Source organism: Vipera ursinii (genome assembly GCF_947247035.1).
Source record: "Vipera ursinii genome assembly, chromosome: 1".
NCBI lineage: Eukaryota > Metazoa > Chordata > Lepidosauria > Squamata > Viperidae > Vipera > Vipera ursinii.
The window spans coordinates 230,963,235-230,983,601 of record NC_139512.1 but is presented as its reverse complement, the minus strand read 5'-3'; the positions used below and the strand labels follow the sequence as shown (position 1 = coordinate 230,983,601).

Genomic DNA, 20,367 nt, shown 5'->3' with positions numbered 1-20,367 from the left:
CTGCTGGCAGTCAGCAGAGTTAGCCTGCAGTACTACATTCTAACCACTGTGCCACCATGGAAAAAGAGGCAGCAGGACAAATCCTCCAAAGGTACCTGCTGAGACCCACCCAGGAATTGTGAGATATGGCACTATGCCTACCACTTGGAAGACACACAGCCCTCAGTTTCAGGAAAATATCTTAACACTACTCAACTTGCCCTGTTCCTTACCTACTTCAAAACTACAGATGGTCCTCATTTAGCAGCTACAACCGGGATGAGTCATTAAACAAAGTGAAACCACGACTGTACTTATGTTCTTACTTTGCTGTACAGACCTGTGAAATTCATAAATGTGAAGCCTAGTGCCAAAGTTACTTTTTCCAACACTGTCTTAACTGTAAATCATGTCTATTACTTGTACAAAGCTAACATCAACTGTATTGCTTCCTGTATTGTAGGCACTTTAATACCATGTTCTTACTCCTTTTCACAGATGTAGGCTTGTTTTTATGCCAACAGCAGCTTCTTTGAAGAGCTGCCAATAAAAGCTGAAGGGATAAATTGTGGAACTGAAAAACTACTTAGCATCTGCAATGATAAAGCTGCAAGCATCTGTTCAGGATGTAATGCAGGATATTAATTGTTTCTGCTTACAAAAAGCTATCAGAGCACATTGTCAGCCGCTATGGTAGAAAGGCAATCAAATTAATAAAGTCTGATAAACAATTTTTCCCCAACATATCCTTAGACATTTAGCAAACAAATACAGCTCCTTCCCTAGAAATCTCACCTAATGCATTTATAAACAACCTAGAAAATGTCCACAAGCTGAAATATGTACTGTTCAGTAGCCTTGCTAGGTTATACAAGCCTTTCTTTAACCAGGGAAACATAAATGGGGAATTTCTAGGACAATGTGATGCTTTTTTTAAGTATATGGTATTAATTTTTTACAGTAACAATCTTAGTATTTAATAAGCAACACGTTGTCTGGGTTTATGTGTTTAACATTAATAGTAATGCAATTTCCATTCCTACCCTTTATTCCATTTTTCTAAATATTTATTAAAAAATTCCCATGTTTGAAAGCATTCTGAGTCTTGCTTCCCCTTCGTTTTCAGTGTGAGCCTATTCATTTCTGTACAGTCCAACATTTTCTTAATTATGTCTTCTTCAAACGGTATTTCTTCATTTTTCCAGTATTGAGCAAATATAGTTCTCACTGCTGTTAATATATGTAGTATTAAGTATACATATTTCTTATCATAATTTTCGGATATTATGCCTAAAAGAAATAATTCCAGCTTATAGTCTACATGTGTTCCTATCATCTTTTCTAGCTACCTATGTATTTTTGACCAAGAGTTCTTTGCTTTAGGGCATGTCCACCAAAGACGATAATACGTGCCTGGATTTTGTATGCATTTACAACAATTGCTAGACACATTTTTAAACATTTTTGCTAGTCCTGCAGGTGGTAAGTGCCATCTATAGAACATTTTATATACATTTTCTTTGTAAGTAGCTGCCCTCATTATTTTGTAATTTCTTTCCCATAGGTTTTGACGTTTTTCTAACTTTACATTGTGCCCAAAGTTTTTTGCCCAAGTTATTATTGTTTCTTTAACTTGTTCATCTTCCATCTTTAAATTTAGCAGAAAGCTGTACAGTTTCTTAATCAGTTTGTCATCTGATGACAATAGTATCTGGTCTAACGTTGTGTGGTTTTGGTAAAAAGCATATATTTTTATATCTTTCTCATATCTCATTTGCATTTTTTAAAATTCCATTTATATCCCGCCCTTCTCCGAAGACTCAGGGCGGCTTACAAGCTTAGCAGTAGCCTTCATTCTATGTATATGCCTGCTTATTAGGGCTTTCACACTACCCCTAAGCGGCATTATTACAAAGTCAGCTTAATTGCCCCCAACAATCTGGGTCCTCATTTTACCTACCTCGGAAGGATGGAAGGCTGAGTCAACCTTGAGCCTGGTGGGATGCGAACCTGCATTAATTGCAGGCAGCTGGTGTTACTTAAGGAGGCATTAGCCCACTGCTCCACCAAGGAGCAGATGTGGCCACCATGATAGCTCAATGCCCTGTTCTTCCAATTCTTGTTTAGTTTGTAGTTTCCCATCAGTATTCAAAATATATTTATAAGTCACAAATTTCTCATAATTGATTAAGTTTGGGTGTACAAACGCCTCCATTGTTGAGATCCAATCTGGTATTTTCATGTAAGTTCTTGATTTTACCTTTTCCCATGTCAAAAGCAATACATTTCTTACATAGTGGTTTTGAAAGTATTTGTGAATTTTGTTCTTCCCATACCATAGGAAAGCATGCCATCCAAGTTGTAGGTCATGCCCTTTTATGTATAATAGTCTTTTATTTCTAAGAATTATCCATTCTTTTAACCATGCTAGTGTGGCTGCTTGATAGTACAAAACCCAGTCTGGTAGGCCAAAACCTCCATTTTCTTTTCCTTCTTGTAACATTTTCAGTCTAATTCTAGCTTTTTTTCCCTTGCCAGATAAATTTCAATATCAATGTACTTAATTCATCAAAAAAATGACAATTTTTATCGGTATTGTTTGAAATAAAAAGAGTAGTTTTAGGTAAAATGTTCATTTTCACCATCACTATTCTTCCCAGGATTGATAGTTGTAGATTTTTCCATTTTTCCAAATCTATTATTTACATGTGTTTTAACGCTTTTTTTAGTTTGTTGTACCATACGAAGATTGTTTAATTGATTAATAAGGAGAGCTTTGCGGTGTAGGCACCTCATCTAGTATCATCAGAGGGAGGTGTCATCCCAGCCATTCAGTCTTCTGTACTTTTTGTCAAATGCAGACAATTATATTAGTCTGTTTCTCGGAGTTGTTGTAAAGGTTACCAAGATTTAATCTTTCCAAAAAGTAATGGTTGCTTTCATTTTTGTTTTTTTCTCTCTGAAACTGCCATCTTCAGTCCAGAGGCTTCTGGTCCCAGAGCTATCAAGAAAAAATAACTGTGCCAATTGGCCTCTTTTTTGTTTTTAATGGAAGAGATGAGCAGGAAGAAAACTCAGAAATTGAAGACTATATTGTTTGAGTCCCTCTGCCCTCCTCTTTCCTTCTTTGGCAGAATTCTGAGGGGAAAAAAACAGTACAGTAAATGCCTCATCTGAAAGCATCTTTACAATCCAGATAGTGTCATTGACATAAATTGGAGCCCAATATCTTCCTGTGTTTTCCCGGTATCTTCTGTATTTTAGTATTAAATAAATACCTAAATAAATAATTGGTGTCGGTTTTTTTCTAGAGGGGAAAGGAAATGCATGGACATTCCTTCCTGGGAATAGAAAGAGTCAGAATAAAAATTAAGAGAACCAATTTAAAGAAAAGTTAAGGAGAAGCATATCACTAATTTGCCACTTTCTATTTCTTTTTTATTATTATATTATTGCAAATTTTATTATTTAAAACTTTGGACAAGGTGTTAACGGTCTGACATTTCTTCTTGTCTTACATCATTTTTGTGTTTTATATACATATATACACTTTATGTACATATCATTTATATACAGTTATACAATATTCAATCTTATCAACCACCTAATTCTAGTAATATGTGAAATCAGCATCCTGTATATTTCTGTTGAGACCTTCCTTTTTGTTCCCACCATAGGTAAAACATATTCCAAATTTGGTAGTAATCTGACTGATCTTTATTTTTAATTTCCAAAGTTAACTTGTCCATTTCTGTGCATGCCCAAATTTTATTTATCACTTCACTCTCGTCCGGTATTTCATTGTTTTTCCATTTCCGGGTGAACATCATTCTCGCTGCTGTGATGATGTGTATCATTATATATAACTCTTCTTTGGTATGCTTCTTGGTGTTATGCCTAGTAGGAAAAAATCTGGTCTATAATCTACTCTCCGTCCTGATATTTCTTCTAACCATATCCATATCCTTTGCCAACATTTTTGCGTCTTATTAGACCACCAAACATGAAAATAAGTACCTAATTCAACGGAACATTTCCAACAGCTAGGGGATATTGTCTTAGACATTTTGGCTAATCGTGCTGGGGGGAGATGCCACCGGTAAAACATTTTATATAAATTTTCTTTATAAGCTGAGGCCAGCGTTATCTTTTTATTTCTATCCCAGAGAGTTTGCCATATATCAAGATCAATGCCATGTCCCAAATTTTTAGCCCATATCAGCATTGGTTCTTTAACTTGTTCCTCAATCATTTTATACCCCAATAGCAAACTATACATTTTCCTTATTTGTTTCTCATCTGGCCCCAATAAAATTTTATCCAATGCAATTTCTTGAATATTTATCCCTCACTCTTTCTTATCTTTCCCATATCGTGTTTGTATCTGTAAGTAAGCCCACCATTCCAATTTATCCCTTGTTGTTCTACTTCCTGTCTAGATTTCAATTCTCTCACTTCATTCGTAATATCTTTGTATGTAGTACTATTTTCCAAATTAAACAAATTTGGGTAAACTATCGCTTCAAGGGTGGACAACCAGACTAGTACTTTAATGTAATTTTGTTTTCTAATTTTATTCCAAATTTTAAGTAGCGCTTGTCTAATCCAATGGTTTTGAAAATGTTGATATAGCCCTTGTTTCTCATTCCATAGGAATGTGTGCCAACCTAATTGCAGATCATGGCCTTCTAATCTTTTATTCTTTAAAATTATCCATTCTCTAATCCAGGTTAACGCTGCTGCGTCATAATATGTTTCCCAGTCCGGTAGACCAAAACCCCCATTTTCTTTAACATCCCCACTTTCTATTTCTTATGCTCATTATCACTATTGGTATAGTGCACATTTGATGGGAATTGGTTGTTTAGAAATGGAGTTAGGCATATGGATGCTTGAAGCAAAGAACTCATTACACCCTTTCTTTTTCCAAAACAAAGATTCAAGGAATTTGCACCATTAAATATTTGTGCATAGTTTGCATAAAGCAAGATCAGAGTATGATTGATTATGGAACCTCTTGCTTGGAAGACAGATGGTTATTCATATTAATCACAATAAAATAATGTTTCCAATATTCCACTTACTGCATGAAAACTGTGCATGAACCAAACATTTATAGTAAGGCCATCTTTCTCTTATCTTCAGCCAAAATGGCACAGAAAATCATACAAACTATTTCTCCTAAACTCTTCATTCACAAGCTACTGCTGAAAGCAGGGGATGGGTAAGAAGTAATCCAGTTATCAAACTTTTTTTTTATAGTCACAAATAACTTTTTTAAGGTAGAAAATATCCCTTTGGCTTTATTCATGCTTTTGAAAACTTGAAAGCAGAATAGTAATGTTTGGCCCTGCACTGCAAATAATACTGCAATAATCTGAGGACCTCTGAATATTCTGCACAAGGGTAGCAAATGGCAAGAGAAGCTGGCAAAGGCTTAAAAACAGCTTTGAAATGTTAGTCATAAAATATAAGGGGGCAACATTCTTAGAGCAAAGCACCCAAACTTAAAAGACTTCTAAATCATATGCAAAGAACTTGCTTGGTTGAAAATCATTTTGTGCTTTAGTGGATTTGAGAGAAGAGGGTGACTGTTGTTTCTTTCTATGTGCATGCACGTGTGTGTACTGTATATGTGTGTTTACTCTCTCTCTCTCTCTCTCTCTCTCTCTCTCTCTCTCTCTCTCTCTCTCGTTCTCTCTCTCTCGTCTCTCTCTCTCTCTCTCTCTCTCTCTCTCTCTCTCTCTCTCTCTCTCTCTCTCTCTCTCTCTCTCTCTCTCTCTCTCTCTCTCTCTCTCTCTCTCTCTCTCTCTCTCCAGTGACACAGAGAACTGGTTCTGTGAATGTCCTCCTAGTTACTCTGGAAAATTATGTCAGTTTTCAAACTGTGAACAAAATCCATGTGGGAATGGAGCAACTTGCTTTCCTAAATCCAACCAGGACATGGCATGCCTTTGTCCATATGGAAGAACTGGAATTCTTTGCAATGATGGTAAGAACAATTTTGAGAACTAATGCAGACCCACACACACACTTTTCTTAGGAAAATGAAAGTGAGAAGAAATCATCATTCGAAAGCAACTTCAATGTCAGAACATTAACCTATATGATCTGGATTCAACTTATTATGCTCCTATTTGAGATTAAAGTCATCAGTATTGCTAATAATGGGATGTACAAAGCTCTAAAATGTTTTGTTACCTCTTCACATTGTGCCAACACTTCCGCCCTGCATCATGCCATTCTGGTGGCAGTAGGCTATTTCTGAAGTAAAGCCTCTGAACTGGAAGTAATCTAAATCTTTCCTCTGAAACAATGTGTCTGGGACACTTCAATTTCTTTCCAGTTTGCATTACTTACTTTGGAAAACAACCAAAGTGCCGCTGGAATGGCATTATCCATAGGAATTTGCACATGGTCCAGCAGAGGAATAGAACATTCTGGAGTTCTCTGGAATATTTCATTTTCAAATATAGGTCAGTGGGTGTAGGCATGTTTTCTGTTAATTAGTTTAGTATTACACACAAACAAACATTAGACTGTGTAAATCTTGAAAAACAGATATTACTCAACTTTCAACCATTTGTTTATCAACTGTCTGAAGATATAGTGGTGCTGAAAAAAATGACTTAAAATCGGTTCTCACACTTAAGACTGTTACACCATCCGCATGGTCATGTGATCAAAATTCCGGCGCCTGGCAACCAGCATGTATTTCTGTTGGTTGCAATATCCCAGAGTCATGTGATCACCATTTGCGAGCCAGCTTCTGACAAGCAAAGTCAATGAGGAAAAGATGGCTTTGCTTAACAGCTAAATATTTTACTTAACTACTGCAGAGATTCACTTAACAACCATAGCATAACAAAACTGGGCATGACTCACGTTTACAACCGCCTTGCTTAGCAGTGAAAATTCTGGTTCCAATCCTGGTCATACGTTGAGGAATTACCTGTAGGTGTTTCATAATTTATGGGAATACAAAGCACCTCTCTTCAAATTAATAAATATTACACAAGATTCTTGCAGCTACTTGGGAAGCCGCTCCTGGTTGTCTTTACATGATGTGTTTGCACAGCCTCATTGTTTCTCTGAAAAGAAGGAGAAGCAAGGCAGCCATGTGTGCACATCAGGACTTTTTTTTCTCATAGAACGCTCAGAACGGAGTTCCGGCACCTTTTTCTTTTACAAAAAAAGCACTGGTGCACATAGAAGTGATGGCTGTCAGGGACATCAATCAAAGTTACCAACTTTGCAAAAGATATAGCCATTTTAAAAAAAAAATGGAGAGGGAAACGTTGTTCTTGTTTCTCCACACACTGCCAACATATTGTGAAACATAAGACCACTTGATCCTGGATGTTTTCAGATGCTGTTTCAACCCCTCCTACTAGGTTAGATAAGCTGGGCACACTCCAGATCCCCTCTCTTAAAAGTTGCCATTTGATGAGACCTTGGACGCACACCTTCTCAGTGGCTGCCCCAGCCATTTGGAACACCTAAGCAAGATTTGAGGGATTCCTACCCTTTTAGCCTTCCAGAGGGCTGTGAAGACCTGACACTTGGGCTAGGTTGGGGGATGAGCTGCAAGAAGGTTTAGTCTGGCACCTCAGGAGAAGGATAACTTTGCTTTTAACCATCTTTTTAGGAATTGTTGTGAGCCACCTAGAGTCATCATATAAGTGGCCATATATGTCCTGTAAATAAATAAATATGCAGCTGTGTCCAAAAAGACTAAGGCAGAACTATAAGAAATGAAGTTTTCGGTAGTTCCCTAATATCTGGAACATTGCCCTGGTCCCATGCAGTTCTTATAATGTTCTTGTTTTCTCCCTTTCTCCATACAAGACATCTTACAATGTTCCCAGCCAGAGAGCATGCTGCTCTACTAATCAAAAATTACTCTTCCCTAACAGATCAATCTTCCTTAACAGATTTTCTGTGAAAAGGTGAGAAAAATAAAAAGGAATAATTAATAGGAAAACATCCAGGGAAATTTAAGACAAACATGTTGAGGTTTGAGCCTGATAAAATGTTGTGAATCAATGAATATGGAAGGATAATTATTCCAGAAAAGCTACAGCTGGCAATTAGCACAAATTACAATTGTAAGCCTATCATAAAAGGGACGCGGAGGCTCAGTGGGTTAGGACGCTGAGCTTGTCGATCAGAAGGTCGGCAGTTTGGCAGGTCGAATCCCGAGTGCCGCGTAACAGAGTGAGCGCCTGTTACTCATCCCAGCTTCTGCCAACCTAGCAGTTCGAAAGCATGTAAAAATGCAAGTAGAAAAATAGGGACCACTACGGTGGGAAGGTAACAGTGTTCCGTGCGCCTTTGGCGTCTAGTCATGCCGGCCACATGACCACAGAGACATCTTCGGACAAGTGCTGGCTCTTCGGCTTTGAAACGGAGATGAGCACCGGCCCCTAGAGTTGGAAACGACTAGCACGCATGTGCGGGGGAACCTTTACCTTTACCTTTAAGCCTATCATATTTGGAGTGGGGAAAAAATCTGGAAAATCACTAACTGACAGCAAAGATGAATTTCTTTCTTGTCATCTATTGGTCACCCAGAATTTTGCAGGCAATATATGGTTGTAATACTCCATTATATTGAAAATGGGGAGTGTTGTTTCATATTTATTCATCAGAAGCATGGGAGCTATAAAGAGTAAGGAGGCCCCAAGAAATCCCAATTCTCTTTCCCAACTGGTATGGTTTAAGAAGGAAGAAAATGTATGTTTGAGTAAGGATATTTTTTAATGCTAACTTTCTGCAAACATTTTTTTTGACAGCCATTAATATAACCTATCCTAGCTTCAGTGGGACAGATGCTTTTGGCTATACCTCATTCCTAGCATATTCAGCAATTCCAAACATCAGCCTGTGCTATGAATTCCACCTGAAATTTCAGCTGGCAAATCACAATTCATCACTACAAGACAATCTCATCTTTTTCACCGGTCAGAAGGGCCAAGGTAAGGATTTGGAATTTGTTTCCCTATAGAAGCTAGGAAATCATGATGGAATGTTTATCATTTATCTGCCAGTAGCTGATCTTAGATGACTATATCAACATGTCCATTCAAACTCAAAGTAAGGATCTTCACGTTTCCCTGTGTAATGGTACATGAGAATGGCCTTGGGAGACAGGAGGGAGAACATCAGATCATACATGCAGTATGTAAAAGATAGTTTACAGAAGGAAAAGGACCATGGGAAACATTTCAGAAGAGCTCCTCCATAATTTTTCCTAAGAGTAAAAATGAATGGAAAAGGGAAATATTTCCAGCCTTGCAAGATTCTATTAATGTAATTTTACAATCAACATAGACTGCCTATTCCTGGTTGTGCTTCTACCTCAAAAGTCTAACACCTGCTTGCTCAGTTCCTTACTCCACTTTCTCTTTGAGAGTTGCCAGTTCCTCACTCTCCCTGTCAAGTATCACATATTTGTTTTTACTATGAAGATATGACACACTTAACGAATTTTAAAAAATTAAAAATAATAATAGAAATAACTATAAATAAAAAACTAAGAAGAGCCCTGGGTAAATGCTGCTGTTTTGCCCCTGTCTTGGCTCCTCCCTGCAATATTTATATTCTCATTATTATATGATAATGAATGGAATGAATAATATTATAAGAACAATGAAGAGAAATAAATACGCATTCATCTTTTCTAGTTTTCCAATTTTGGTATATTATTATTACATAGAAAATAATGTTTCCGCTGAAATCCTGAACAATAATAAACCATCTGTCTATCTTCGTACCTATATATTTATTTACTTACTTAACTAACTTTTCTAAGACACCATTATATGAAACGTCAAATGATATATCAAGGGCTATAGAACATATCAGAATATAGAATACATCACGATCCCTCTGCCAAAATCCAAAGGGCCCCACAGAAGGGAAGACTCATCATCTCTTTTTTCACTCTTAACCAACATCCACCAGCTTTCCTCTTAATTATAAAAAGAATTTAGCAGGCAACCAGCAGGCCAGGCTGAGATCCAATATTATTAGAATCACCCAACCATCTTGATATGCCACCACAGCTGAGTAAATGTAGACTTCTTTCAGATTTATTCCTTCATTTACTTTCTAATGTATTCTCTTTTGCTTACAATGCCCAGTTGATTGGCAGTATTAAGCTGAACTTAGATGATCTTCAATCACTAAGGAAGGTTTCACCTATTTAGTACTTTGGTAGCAGTCCACCAAGTCCTAATAAAAGTTAATGCCAAATTTGTATTCCAAATTTGCAATGAACAAAGTAGCATTTTCAGTTACTTGTGAAGTTGCCTCAGTAGTTTGGTAACTTTATACACATGTTTGCATCTCTAAAATAATTTCAGAGGGGTTTTTTTGTCATCCTTGGAACACAGCTAGTCCACAAATTGGTGGATTTTATTTAGAGACCTTTCAAATATATCTCTAATAATTTGCTCCTCCATCCTGACTCCTCCTCTTTGATCAGGATCAGAAAATATTAGCCACTCAGAGCAAAGAAGATCAAGCTACAAGTTACTACTATAATAAACTAAAATCACAGCTTTCAGACTTTATGTTTCTCCATCAGCTTTTTTTTTTTTTACTCTTTCTTATTTTGGCTTGCCTTAGCAGCCTTCTTCCTTGTTGTTGTTTAACACTAAAGAAATCCCTAAAATGGTGCAGGTCTTTCAAAAAGGTGTAGCAGGCTGTAATTAAAGACAGCCTCTTTTATCTTGATTTAGGAAAGAATAATAGTCCTTGAAGGTCATTAAGAAATGAAAGTCACAACTTACTGTCCGTTTGAAAGGTAAATTTGAAAACGGCAGCTTCTTCAACCACAAACAAATTACAGCGCCCCTCCCCCCAAGATTTTGGCAGGCAGATAGCTTCAAAGGCCAGTTCCAGAAGCTGCTTGCAGGCTTTCAGCTGTATTGGAGAGTCTTGAGGGGAAATGTTTAGACTCCCCGTGATCTGAGTGAGTCATAAAAACTGAAGGAATGCCAGTCTCTTCAGTTAGTAGCTGAAGAGCTACATTCCAAGGAAAAACCCTTCAGGGATCCCTCCCTGAGAGTCTATTCAGTCGGCCATATTGATGGAATTTGATTTTTTGATGGGCAGGAACTACAACAGAAAGACTCACTTTCATGCAATGCAAACAAATTAGCCATAATAAGATAATTCTGTCAAGCTAGCTTTATCACAATTACCTAAAGTGAAGTCTCTTTAACAGGTTCTTTGACAGTGATGTAACTGTTCTCATTCCAGGTGTTACTGGGGATGATTTCCTAGTGCTGGGCCTGCGAAATAGTAGCTTGGTATACAGTTACAACTTGGGATCTGGAATGGCAACTATTACTAGCGAGCCACTTGATCTGACACATCACATTCACACAGTCAGCCTTGGCAGATTTCTTAGAAATGGCTGGATGAAGGTAAGCCTTGCTTTAAAACAGCTTCATCTCATTATTGTAGCAAGGACTAGAATTGTGGCTATCATGCTTTTGGGCTACTCCACAATGCTGCTATTAGCATAAAATGGGAAGAAGAAAAATGTAACTTTAATCTGACATTGATATGCTTTTAATCTGTCTGAAAGGCAGTATAGTGTAGTGGTTCAGGGTTAGATTTCCACCAGGAAGACCCAGATTCTTATCTGCAGGCATCTGTGGTTCTCTTTTAGCTTAACATATTTCACATTGCTGTTATTAGGGGTGGAGGGGTATCAGAGGAGAGAGTATTATACATACCAGCTTGAGTTCCTGTATGAAAGATGGAGGTATAAATATAATAAATAAATAAAGATCTATACATTCCATCCTGAATTCCTTTGAAGAATGTGAAAAATAAATAACAATGAGTTTCACTTAGATATACACAGAAAGGCATAGCAGGTGCCCAGTTTAAAGAGATAAATCAATCACAGTGAATTTTGCTTGGTTATGATATAGTACCTTATATACTGTGTTGTATTTTTCAATAAATTATGGTTAAGATGAGTCATGATTTAGTGTGTTGCATAAAACCAGTAATGAGAATTTACTAAAGGTTTTGTGCAAAGATTTGCAATAAACTATGCAAAAGTCCCCCCTTCTGAAAGCGTATTTCATTTTTCATTTGCTATCTCCCTACCACCACGACCTCCACCCCATTTTTATAAATTGCTCCTGAATTTTTAAGGAAGACTGAGAAATAATGGATGCAAAAAATTTCTGCAAAATATGGAAACACAAGCAAAAAGTCTGAATATCTGCCCTTCTAATCACAATCCAGGAAATTAAAAATTTTCCAATTATTTTCAAGTGAATTACAAGGCAAAGGAATTTCCTTCTCTGTTAATGTATACGAATACTTTATTTATTTTAGCACTATGAGAAATAATATATTTAGTTGTTCATGAGTTGCATATTATTGTTTCTTTGAAAGGTGGACAATCAAAAAAACAAAACTATTACATCACCAGGAAAGTTGACGGGACTCAATGTTTTTAGTCAGTTTTATGTAGGCGGTTATATTGAATATATTCCAGAATTCTTACCCAAAGGATCCAGTTTTAAGAATGGCTTTCAAGGTAAATAAAAACGTTATCGCTTTTGTGTATCAAGTCATTGTATTCATAGTGATACTTTTTAATGAAATAAACTGGTTTTCTACTAAACATAGAGGGCTCAAGCTTTATATGGACCTTAGCTAAGTCTAAAACAGGCATAGCAAAATTTCTCACAGATGTCAACTGGTGAAAAAAGAAAAAAACACTATCACATAGACATCTGAAGCAATAAAAAGATTTGTAAGTGTGGTTGAATAGCACTACAGCAGCACTACGCATCAATCTCAAAACAGCTCTGAGGGTCCCAAACAAATTCTCTCTGGAATGAAACAAAATAAGGTCACTGCTGCAAAGATAGAATTAAGAATAGCTTGGAGCAGGAGACAGTGTGGAGCCTGTAAGGAAATCAGAACGCCTGGAAGGGGATGAGATAGTTATCCCTAAAGAGTTCAGAGGAACAAAAACATATAGTTGGGGAAAGGATATAAATCAAAGAGAGCGTCTGAATTAGGGTTGAACTCAGGAAATCTTGGTGGTCTCAGAGCTCAGTTGTTTGCTTGCAGACATTTCATTACACTTGCAATGATGGTATTGCCTAGCTAGGTAATAAAACATCTGCAAACAAGCAACCTAGCTCAGAGAGCACCCCAAAATCCAAAGAGATAAAGGCTGATAGAGACAGATGCAGAAGGGAAAAAAAAAGAGGAGAAGCAGAGGTGTGCTGGAAGTGAAGGGTAAGAAAAAGAGAAAGAAAGAGAAATGGGCAGCCTAAAAAGATAAAAGAGAGTCAGACATTTCAAGTAGGAAAAGCAGCTTGCTTGAATCTAAGGCACGGGTGTCAAGCTCGCCATGTCACGTGACGTGTCGCAACGTAGCGTGACTTTTTTTTCCCCATTGCTGGAGCTGAGGTGGGCACGGCGTCCATATGATGCAATTGGCCTGCCGGCCGGCAGTTTAACACCCCTGGTCTAAGGACAAGATTTACAGAAAGGGAGAGGCCAAAGAACTACTAAGGGAAGAAGAGAAGACACAAGGCTAATGTGGAGTGTGAGGGGGCGGCCATCTCAAGGATGAAGAGTGTCTAGTAGGTGTCAACAAGGAAAAGAGCAAGGCTGAGAGGAAGAGCTGCACTCCAGTGTGTGTTACCTGGGAGGGGATAGGGGTTGGCTGAGTCAGGAGAAAGTTCTGGAAGAACGGAGCAGCCGAAAGGAAGACACTTGCAAGGCAGAAAGAGTTTATAAAGGGGGTGAAGGTCTGCCTGTTGGGTGAAGGAGGTAGGGAGACTGCCCAGATCTCTAGCCCATCCTTTTAGGATTGAGGGATTTGTTCAAACTGAGATCTTGTATTCTTTAAAGTGGCTCTTGTCTCCGTGTAATGCTGCCTGTGCACCGTATGTGAATATGCATGGGTCATGGGTCCTGGATGTAAAAAGTAAACTAAATCTGTTCTGCTCTTTAGAACCAGGGGTTTATTTTCCTCATTTGATTTGTGCGGGGAAAGGCAAAGCCATCCTTTAGAGAGGCCTCCCGCTGGTTGACAGCAGGCTTCTTTATCGTGAATTGGAGAGAATTTTGGGGAAGCTATGAAGGGCCTGCTTTAGAGGCTACCTGGGGCATGGGTAGGCAACCTTGGCTCTTTTATGACTCATGGACGTCAATTCCCAGAATTCCTGAGCCAGCTATGCTGGCTCAGGAATTCTGGGAGTTGAAGTCCATGAGTCATAAAAGAGCCGAGGTTGCCTACCCCTGCCCTGGGGAATTAGCTTTTTCAACACTAGAGGTAGCTATTGTGTGTGGGGGGAAAACAGGGCTCCCCAGGACCTACACAAACAATATAGCATATATATATATACGGTATTTTAAAAAAGGTTTTCTACACATAGAGAATAATCAAGGCCAACTGCCCAATCCCAGTCACTTGAAATCCCTTAAAGTTCCAGCAGCTTTGCCCTCAAGCAAGAAGGTATAGAATGGAGGCCTTATATTTATTTATGTTGTGGCTTGCTCAGAAATTAAAAACTGTGACTTAGTACCTCTTCCCTGACGGTTTAAAAAGAAATCTCCTCCACGCTTACCATTTAAGCTGATTTGGTCCTAAGCTCAGGAAGGCTTGATTTAGGATTTAAGAAAATCCTCTCCCGACTGAGACACCTTGTCAACTGCTCACAAAAATATTCAATCCAGATGCACGAGCTACTGTCCCCTCCCATTGAACATCTCCCTGTCTTTGTGTTTGTTTATGCACATGGATGGATACAGAGACATGCGCAGTTCACTTGCATTTATACTTGTAGAGTTAAACACATCAACATTTACATACATGCAGTACAGCCAGTAGGTTCAAAAAAGGACTTCCTTTCTTACTATCCTGTTTCTTTCTAATGTCTTTGGATAATGACAACAACATAGATAGATTTTCCACATGGTGATCTGTCCCTAAACTGGTCTGTCAACTTTTCCAATGCTGCATTCATCACTGCTGTAACTGAATCCATCCACCTTGCTGCTCTTCATTTTACATCCCATCTTCTTACGGCAATTCTGTCTTTTTGGCTTTGGCTTTTCTTTAAGTGTCTCATAACAGAAGATTTCTAGTTTGAAACCTGGCAGAAAGTTTATTTTCTTGCCCTCAGTATCCTATTTTCTCTGAGCTTTCTTTACAAAAAGCAAAAACAAAACTTTGGTGATGCACTCAAGAAATGGCACTATACATTTCCTGAGTTATGACAGATTGAAGATAAAGCTTTATAAAAGATAGCTTGAATTCAAGGACAGAAGCCTCATTTTCCTTCATTGGAAAGGATGTGTTTGTTTAAATCATGACTTAAATGCATACTAACAATTACCTAGGGATTAAACTGAAGGCAGACAGGGTGAGGATTGCCATTTTGGCAGCAATGAACTTTTAAGTTAATGTGTTTGTTGGAACTTCAAGCAGTTACGAGTGACCAGACAGATTTTTGTAAGTTTAAAATAAAAAACCAAGTGAACTCTAGATCACCATGAGAAAATGTACTATTGAACGTGACCTGACCACAGTGGTAAATGTTCATAAATATTTTTTATTGTTTTAAACAAAGAATCTTCCTTTCCTTCAGGTTGCATTTTTGACCTCAAAGTCCGGGCTGGAAAGGATCAGAAGTTTAAAGTACCAGGAATTCCAGAAGGCCATCCTAACACTGGTCGCAATATCGGACAATGTGCAGTGTCTCCGTGCCAACTCATAACATGCAGAAATGGGGGGACATGCATAGAAAGTGGCTCTACACTGTAGTAAGTAAAGTATAATTCTTTTAATGAACCACTGCATGGGAATGCATTGGCACTATGCAGATTGTCATATGGTTCTATCAGAGCTCATATATTTGCTTAGGAACATATGTATAATCTTCTTTAGAATAATCTTGCAAGATGCACATGCAATTCTCCTTTCCATGCTATAGTTCTTACACACATACTTCTCCCCTCATTCTTAGTAGCATAAATGTCCATTTCAGGAACAATCTGAAGTGAATATCATACTGGGGTAGCAAATAGAGCAGTGAAGTCTGCCTCATTCAGTAATATCTACCCCAAGGCTAGAAATTATTGGCAGGTTGAGGGCCATGTCTGTTTTTTTCTGTTTTTTTTCTTTGGCATTCTGAGGAGTGCCCTCCAAAAATGGGGACAGGACTAGGATGAGCACTAAATTTAATTTAAATGTAAATGTAATTGCATGAATTAAATACAATTGTTCAATTACTTCCCATGTATTTCCTCTTCCATCAGATTAAAAGTGACAGTTCAGGATCTGTAATGTCATTTGGGAATGATTTTGGGAGATAAGAGAAGAAGTGTTGCTTAGGGAACAGTCAGATAAGAGAAGGCATAGCCTACAGCTGCACAATGGGCAGAAAAAGAAGTTTAGAAGGGATTTCTCCACTTCCTTTTCAAGCTGTAGAAGAGACAGCAGGAGATTTGTACTTTCAGACCAGCAAGACTCTATTCACGTAGCCTTACAATTAAGTAGAATTATCTCATCTGGTCCTGTTTCCTGTTTGTGCCACCTGGGAGGCTGACATCAGTCTTGCAAGGTATGAACATTAAGGGACACCCTATTATGCCATTTCTAAAATTAGGGGGGAAACGGAACACAAAAGGACAATCTTTTGGTAACTGAAGGCTTCACATGCCTTTCTTTTGGTAAATTATTTTGGGGATGGCGAGGACTGCAGTGCACTGACAATAACTTAGAATGAGTGGGGCTCTATCAAAAATATGATTTGGTTAAGGATGGGTTTGGGAAGCAGCCAAGATTTTCTTTGTGTAGAAATGTGCATTAAGCCAAGTTTTAAAGTATAGCTATTCTATATATAAGGTAAAGGTAAAGGTTCCCCCGCACATGCGTGCTAGTCGTTTCCAACTCTAGGGGCCGGTGCTCATCTCCGTTTCAAAGCCGAAGAGCCAGCGCTTGTCCGAGGACGTCTCCGTGGTCATGTGGCCGTCATGACTAGACGCCAAAGGCGCACGGAACGCTGTTACCTTCCCACTGTAGTGGTCCCTATTTTTCTACTTGCATTTTTACATGCTTTCGAACTGCTAGGTTGGCAGAAGCTGGGACGAGTAACAGGCGCTCACTCTGTTACACGGCACTTGGGATTCGACCCGCCAAACTGCCGACCTTCTGATCGACAAGCTCAGCATCCTAACCCACTGAGCCACCGCGTCCCTTATTCTATATATATCTTGCCTCAAAATGTTCAGAGTGAGACCTCCTGGTTTCTCTGCTTCAAAATGCTCTAAGAAGCTACCTTCCATATTGACACAGAATGTAACTAAGTCATGTGCTGAGGTTTCCTCTCGTTTCCTCTTTTGCACTTCTCAGCTGTCATTGCTCTGCTGGTTGGACAGGGGCTTTCTGCACAGAAAAAAATTCAGTGTGTGATCCTGAGCACCAGCCCCCCCATCAGTGCAAGCGAGGTTCCACCTGCATCTCTGTGCCTGATGGATACAACTGCCACTGTGCTTTGGGAACCACCGGCACACACTGTGAACAAGGTAGGGTACAAACATCCATCAAAAGTGTATCACATGGTATCACCGGTTTCTTTTTATTCTGTGGTTGGGTGTGAAATGCACATTGAAATCAGAGGGTGTTTTTTAAAAAAATTGAAGATATCAAAGACTTTTTGATATTAAAAAAAGTTCTGTTTTACTGCAATCACAAAACTGCATCTCACCTATTTTGACCATGTCATGTGGGAAATTCAGTGGAGAAAGCAATTATGTTTGAAAAAGGTAGCAGTAAAAGGAAACCAGGCAGCCAAAGAAACAGTGGCCAGACACTGTCAAAGCATAGAAAAACTCAAAGAAATAGTACAAGATCAGAAGATGTGGAGAGACCTAGCCCATAGAATTGCCAAGAGTCAGACATGACTGCTTAACATCATCATCTTCAATACCTAGTAGGCTATTAAATCCAAACTGAACATGCAGCACTACAGCCATCTCTTAAAGTGGATCTCTAAAGCAAGAGAGGCTTTTATTTAAGTACAAAAAGAGACAGGATGGTGTGTTGTTGAATCGTCTCTAAACTGTCTACTTATCGTTCCACAGCTCCCACCCAACAATTACCAATCATGACGAGTCTCACTCCTGGTTTGGGAGTATATCTTGAGGGAACCCTGTAGGGAGATAAGCCACAATGGGAAAACCCCTTTATACAGCAGTGGCTTTGACTTAATCACACAACATCCATTGGCAAATTGCCAGCTAGGCTGGAGGAAGGGGTCAAGGGAGAGCCTAGCATGGAATCATTGTGCAGCCACAAATGGCATAAGTTTGACCATATCTGATTTTTCCCAAGGGAAGGCAAGCAGTCTGGTGAGATTCTTGTAATGTAGGCAATAAACAATAAAGTTACTGACTAAAGCTAGTCACGAGTTGCTCTGGTTGCTTATGTCTGACAACATAAAAGACATAATCAGCAGCAAAATCCAGTCAGTAATTCGTGTTTGGCACAACCATTGAAGTAGCTCTCCACTATAAGTGGTCACCAAGCACAACGAAAGAGCCATGTTTTCAATGCCTTCCTTTGGTCAGTATGATTGGGGATAATCTAAGCTCTGGAGGAGTGATGTTCCAAAGGGTGGGAGCTGTGCAGAAAAGCTCCTCTTCCTCAATCCCATCAGATGACACTCCTACCTACATAAGACCTACAACATGTCTCTCCTGATGGGGGGAGTAGAGGTAACCAGGGAGTGGCTGCCTGCTGGTTCCATGCTACACAGGCCCTTATTAGTCATAACCAACACCTAGAACTAAACCCAGAAGCATACTGGTAGCCAATGCAGTGCAAGAAGCAGAGGTATAATGTGCACTGATCAAGAAGCACACATGCTGTGCTACTGTATTTTGCACCAACTGTAGCTTCTGGATGCTCTCCAAGACGATCCCCATCTAGCTGTGAAATTCTTGTCTAATAGCTGATGCTCATAACCATTACGCCACTCTTATAGGACCCAGATTGTTGGGGGCAATTAAGCTGACTTTGTAATAATGCCGCTTGGGGGGTGGGTGAAAGCCCTAATAAGCAGGCATATACATAGAATGAAGGCTACTGCTAAGCTTGTAAGCCACCCTGAGTCTTCGGAGAAGGGCGGGATATAAATGGAATTAAAATAATAAAATAATAAAATTAAAATACAATTAAATCACTCTAATTATAGCTACTGACACAACGCCTCACATCTAGCAATTGATATTTAGATGTGCTTTTGTGCTTGCTTTGGCTTTCAAAGTTGTTTTACTCTGTGGACATGAAATAAGAATCAGCCATGTCTAATACATTGTTAGACAATTACTGAATCAGCACTTAACTTCCTTAATGAGTGGCATTGTAGTCCTTATGTGATGTGCTATAAATGATCCCTTTCTGATCCATATAAGAACTGCAACTGCAGAGAGGAAAGTATAATCTCCTAAAGTTCTTCTTTAATACTTCTTCCCTCAGTGAATATAAGTGAGGATGGCATAAATTGCAACAAAACTGAGGATTTGTAGTGAAGTTTGAAGTTACGGCAGCACAGAAAAAAGTGACCGATGAACCTTTTTCACATTACCTTTGGAGCATCCCCCTGGTCACATGATGAAAATCTGGACGCTTGGCAACTGGCATGTATTTCTGATGGTTGCAGTATCCCTGGGTCCCTTTGCAACAAGCAAAGTCAATGGGGAAGGCGGATTCACTTAACAGTCATGTTATTAACTTAGCAACTGCAGTGATTCACTTAACAATTGTGGCAAAAGAGATCATAAAATGGGACAAAGGTTACTTAACGTCTTTCTTGCTTAGTGATGGAAATTTGGGGCTCACTTGTGGTTGTAAGTCGAGAACTACCTCTATTTCCCCACAACTCACAATATTAGGCTCAGGCAACAGGCTGGTCAGTCAATTCCTGTCACAACCAATGAGCCAAAGGCTCAGTGTATTTGAAAAACCACAGAAGCACTTTGCACAGGGTAGGAGATTGTGCCCAAGTTACAAAAGTAGGCTGGTTGCCAAGCACCCAACGTTTGATCATAGGAGCACTGAGATGGTCGGAATTGCAAAGACCAATCCCTTTGGCTTCAGTGCTATCATAATTTAAAACTGAATGGATAGTAATGGCCCAAGTACTACTTGTATTAACTTTCTATAGATGCTTGCTGCTTTAACTGCTGTCACTATTCTCTGTCCTAGTGATGTAACAACATCAAAAAAAAAGCTCATTAGAAACTCTGTATGCAGAACGGGTGGCTTCCCAGACGTCATGGACCTTAACAGGTCACCTGATTTTATTCAAAGAGCTCAGGCTCCGC

General features: G+C 38.9%; 1 protein-coding gene across 1 annotated transcript in view; it reads left to right on the top strand.

Annotated features, from left to right (window-relative positions):
• EYS (eyes shut homolog) overlaps positions 1 to 20,367 on the top strand; it is a gene marked incomplete at both ends in the record, with an annotated part of 678,422 nt that overhangs the window by 641,710 nt on the left and 16,345 nt on the right. The window contains 6 exons of the mRNA XM_083372645.1: positions 5,799 to 5,971; positions 8,775 to 8,957; positions 11,248 to 11,414; positions 12,406 to 12,550; positions 15,627 to 15,801; positions 17,393 to 17,565. Of these exons, the coding sequence (XP_083228771.1) occupies positions 5,799 to 5,971; positions 8,775 to 8,957; positions 11,248 to 11,414; positions 12,406 to 12,550; positions 15,627 to 15,801; positions 17,393 to 17,565 (1,016 nt within the window). The remainder of the gene's footprint in view (positions 1 to 5,798; positions 5,972 to 8,774; positions 8,958 to 11,247; positions 11,415 to 12,405; positions 12,551 to 15,626; positions 15,802 to 17,392; positions 17,566 to 20,367) is intronic.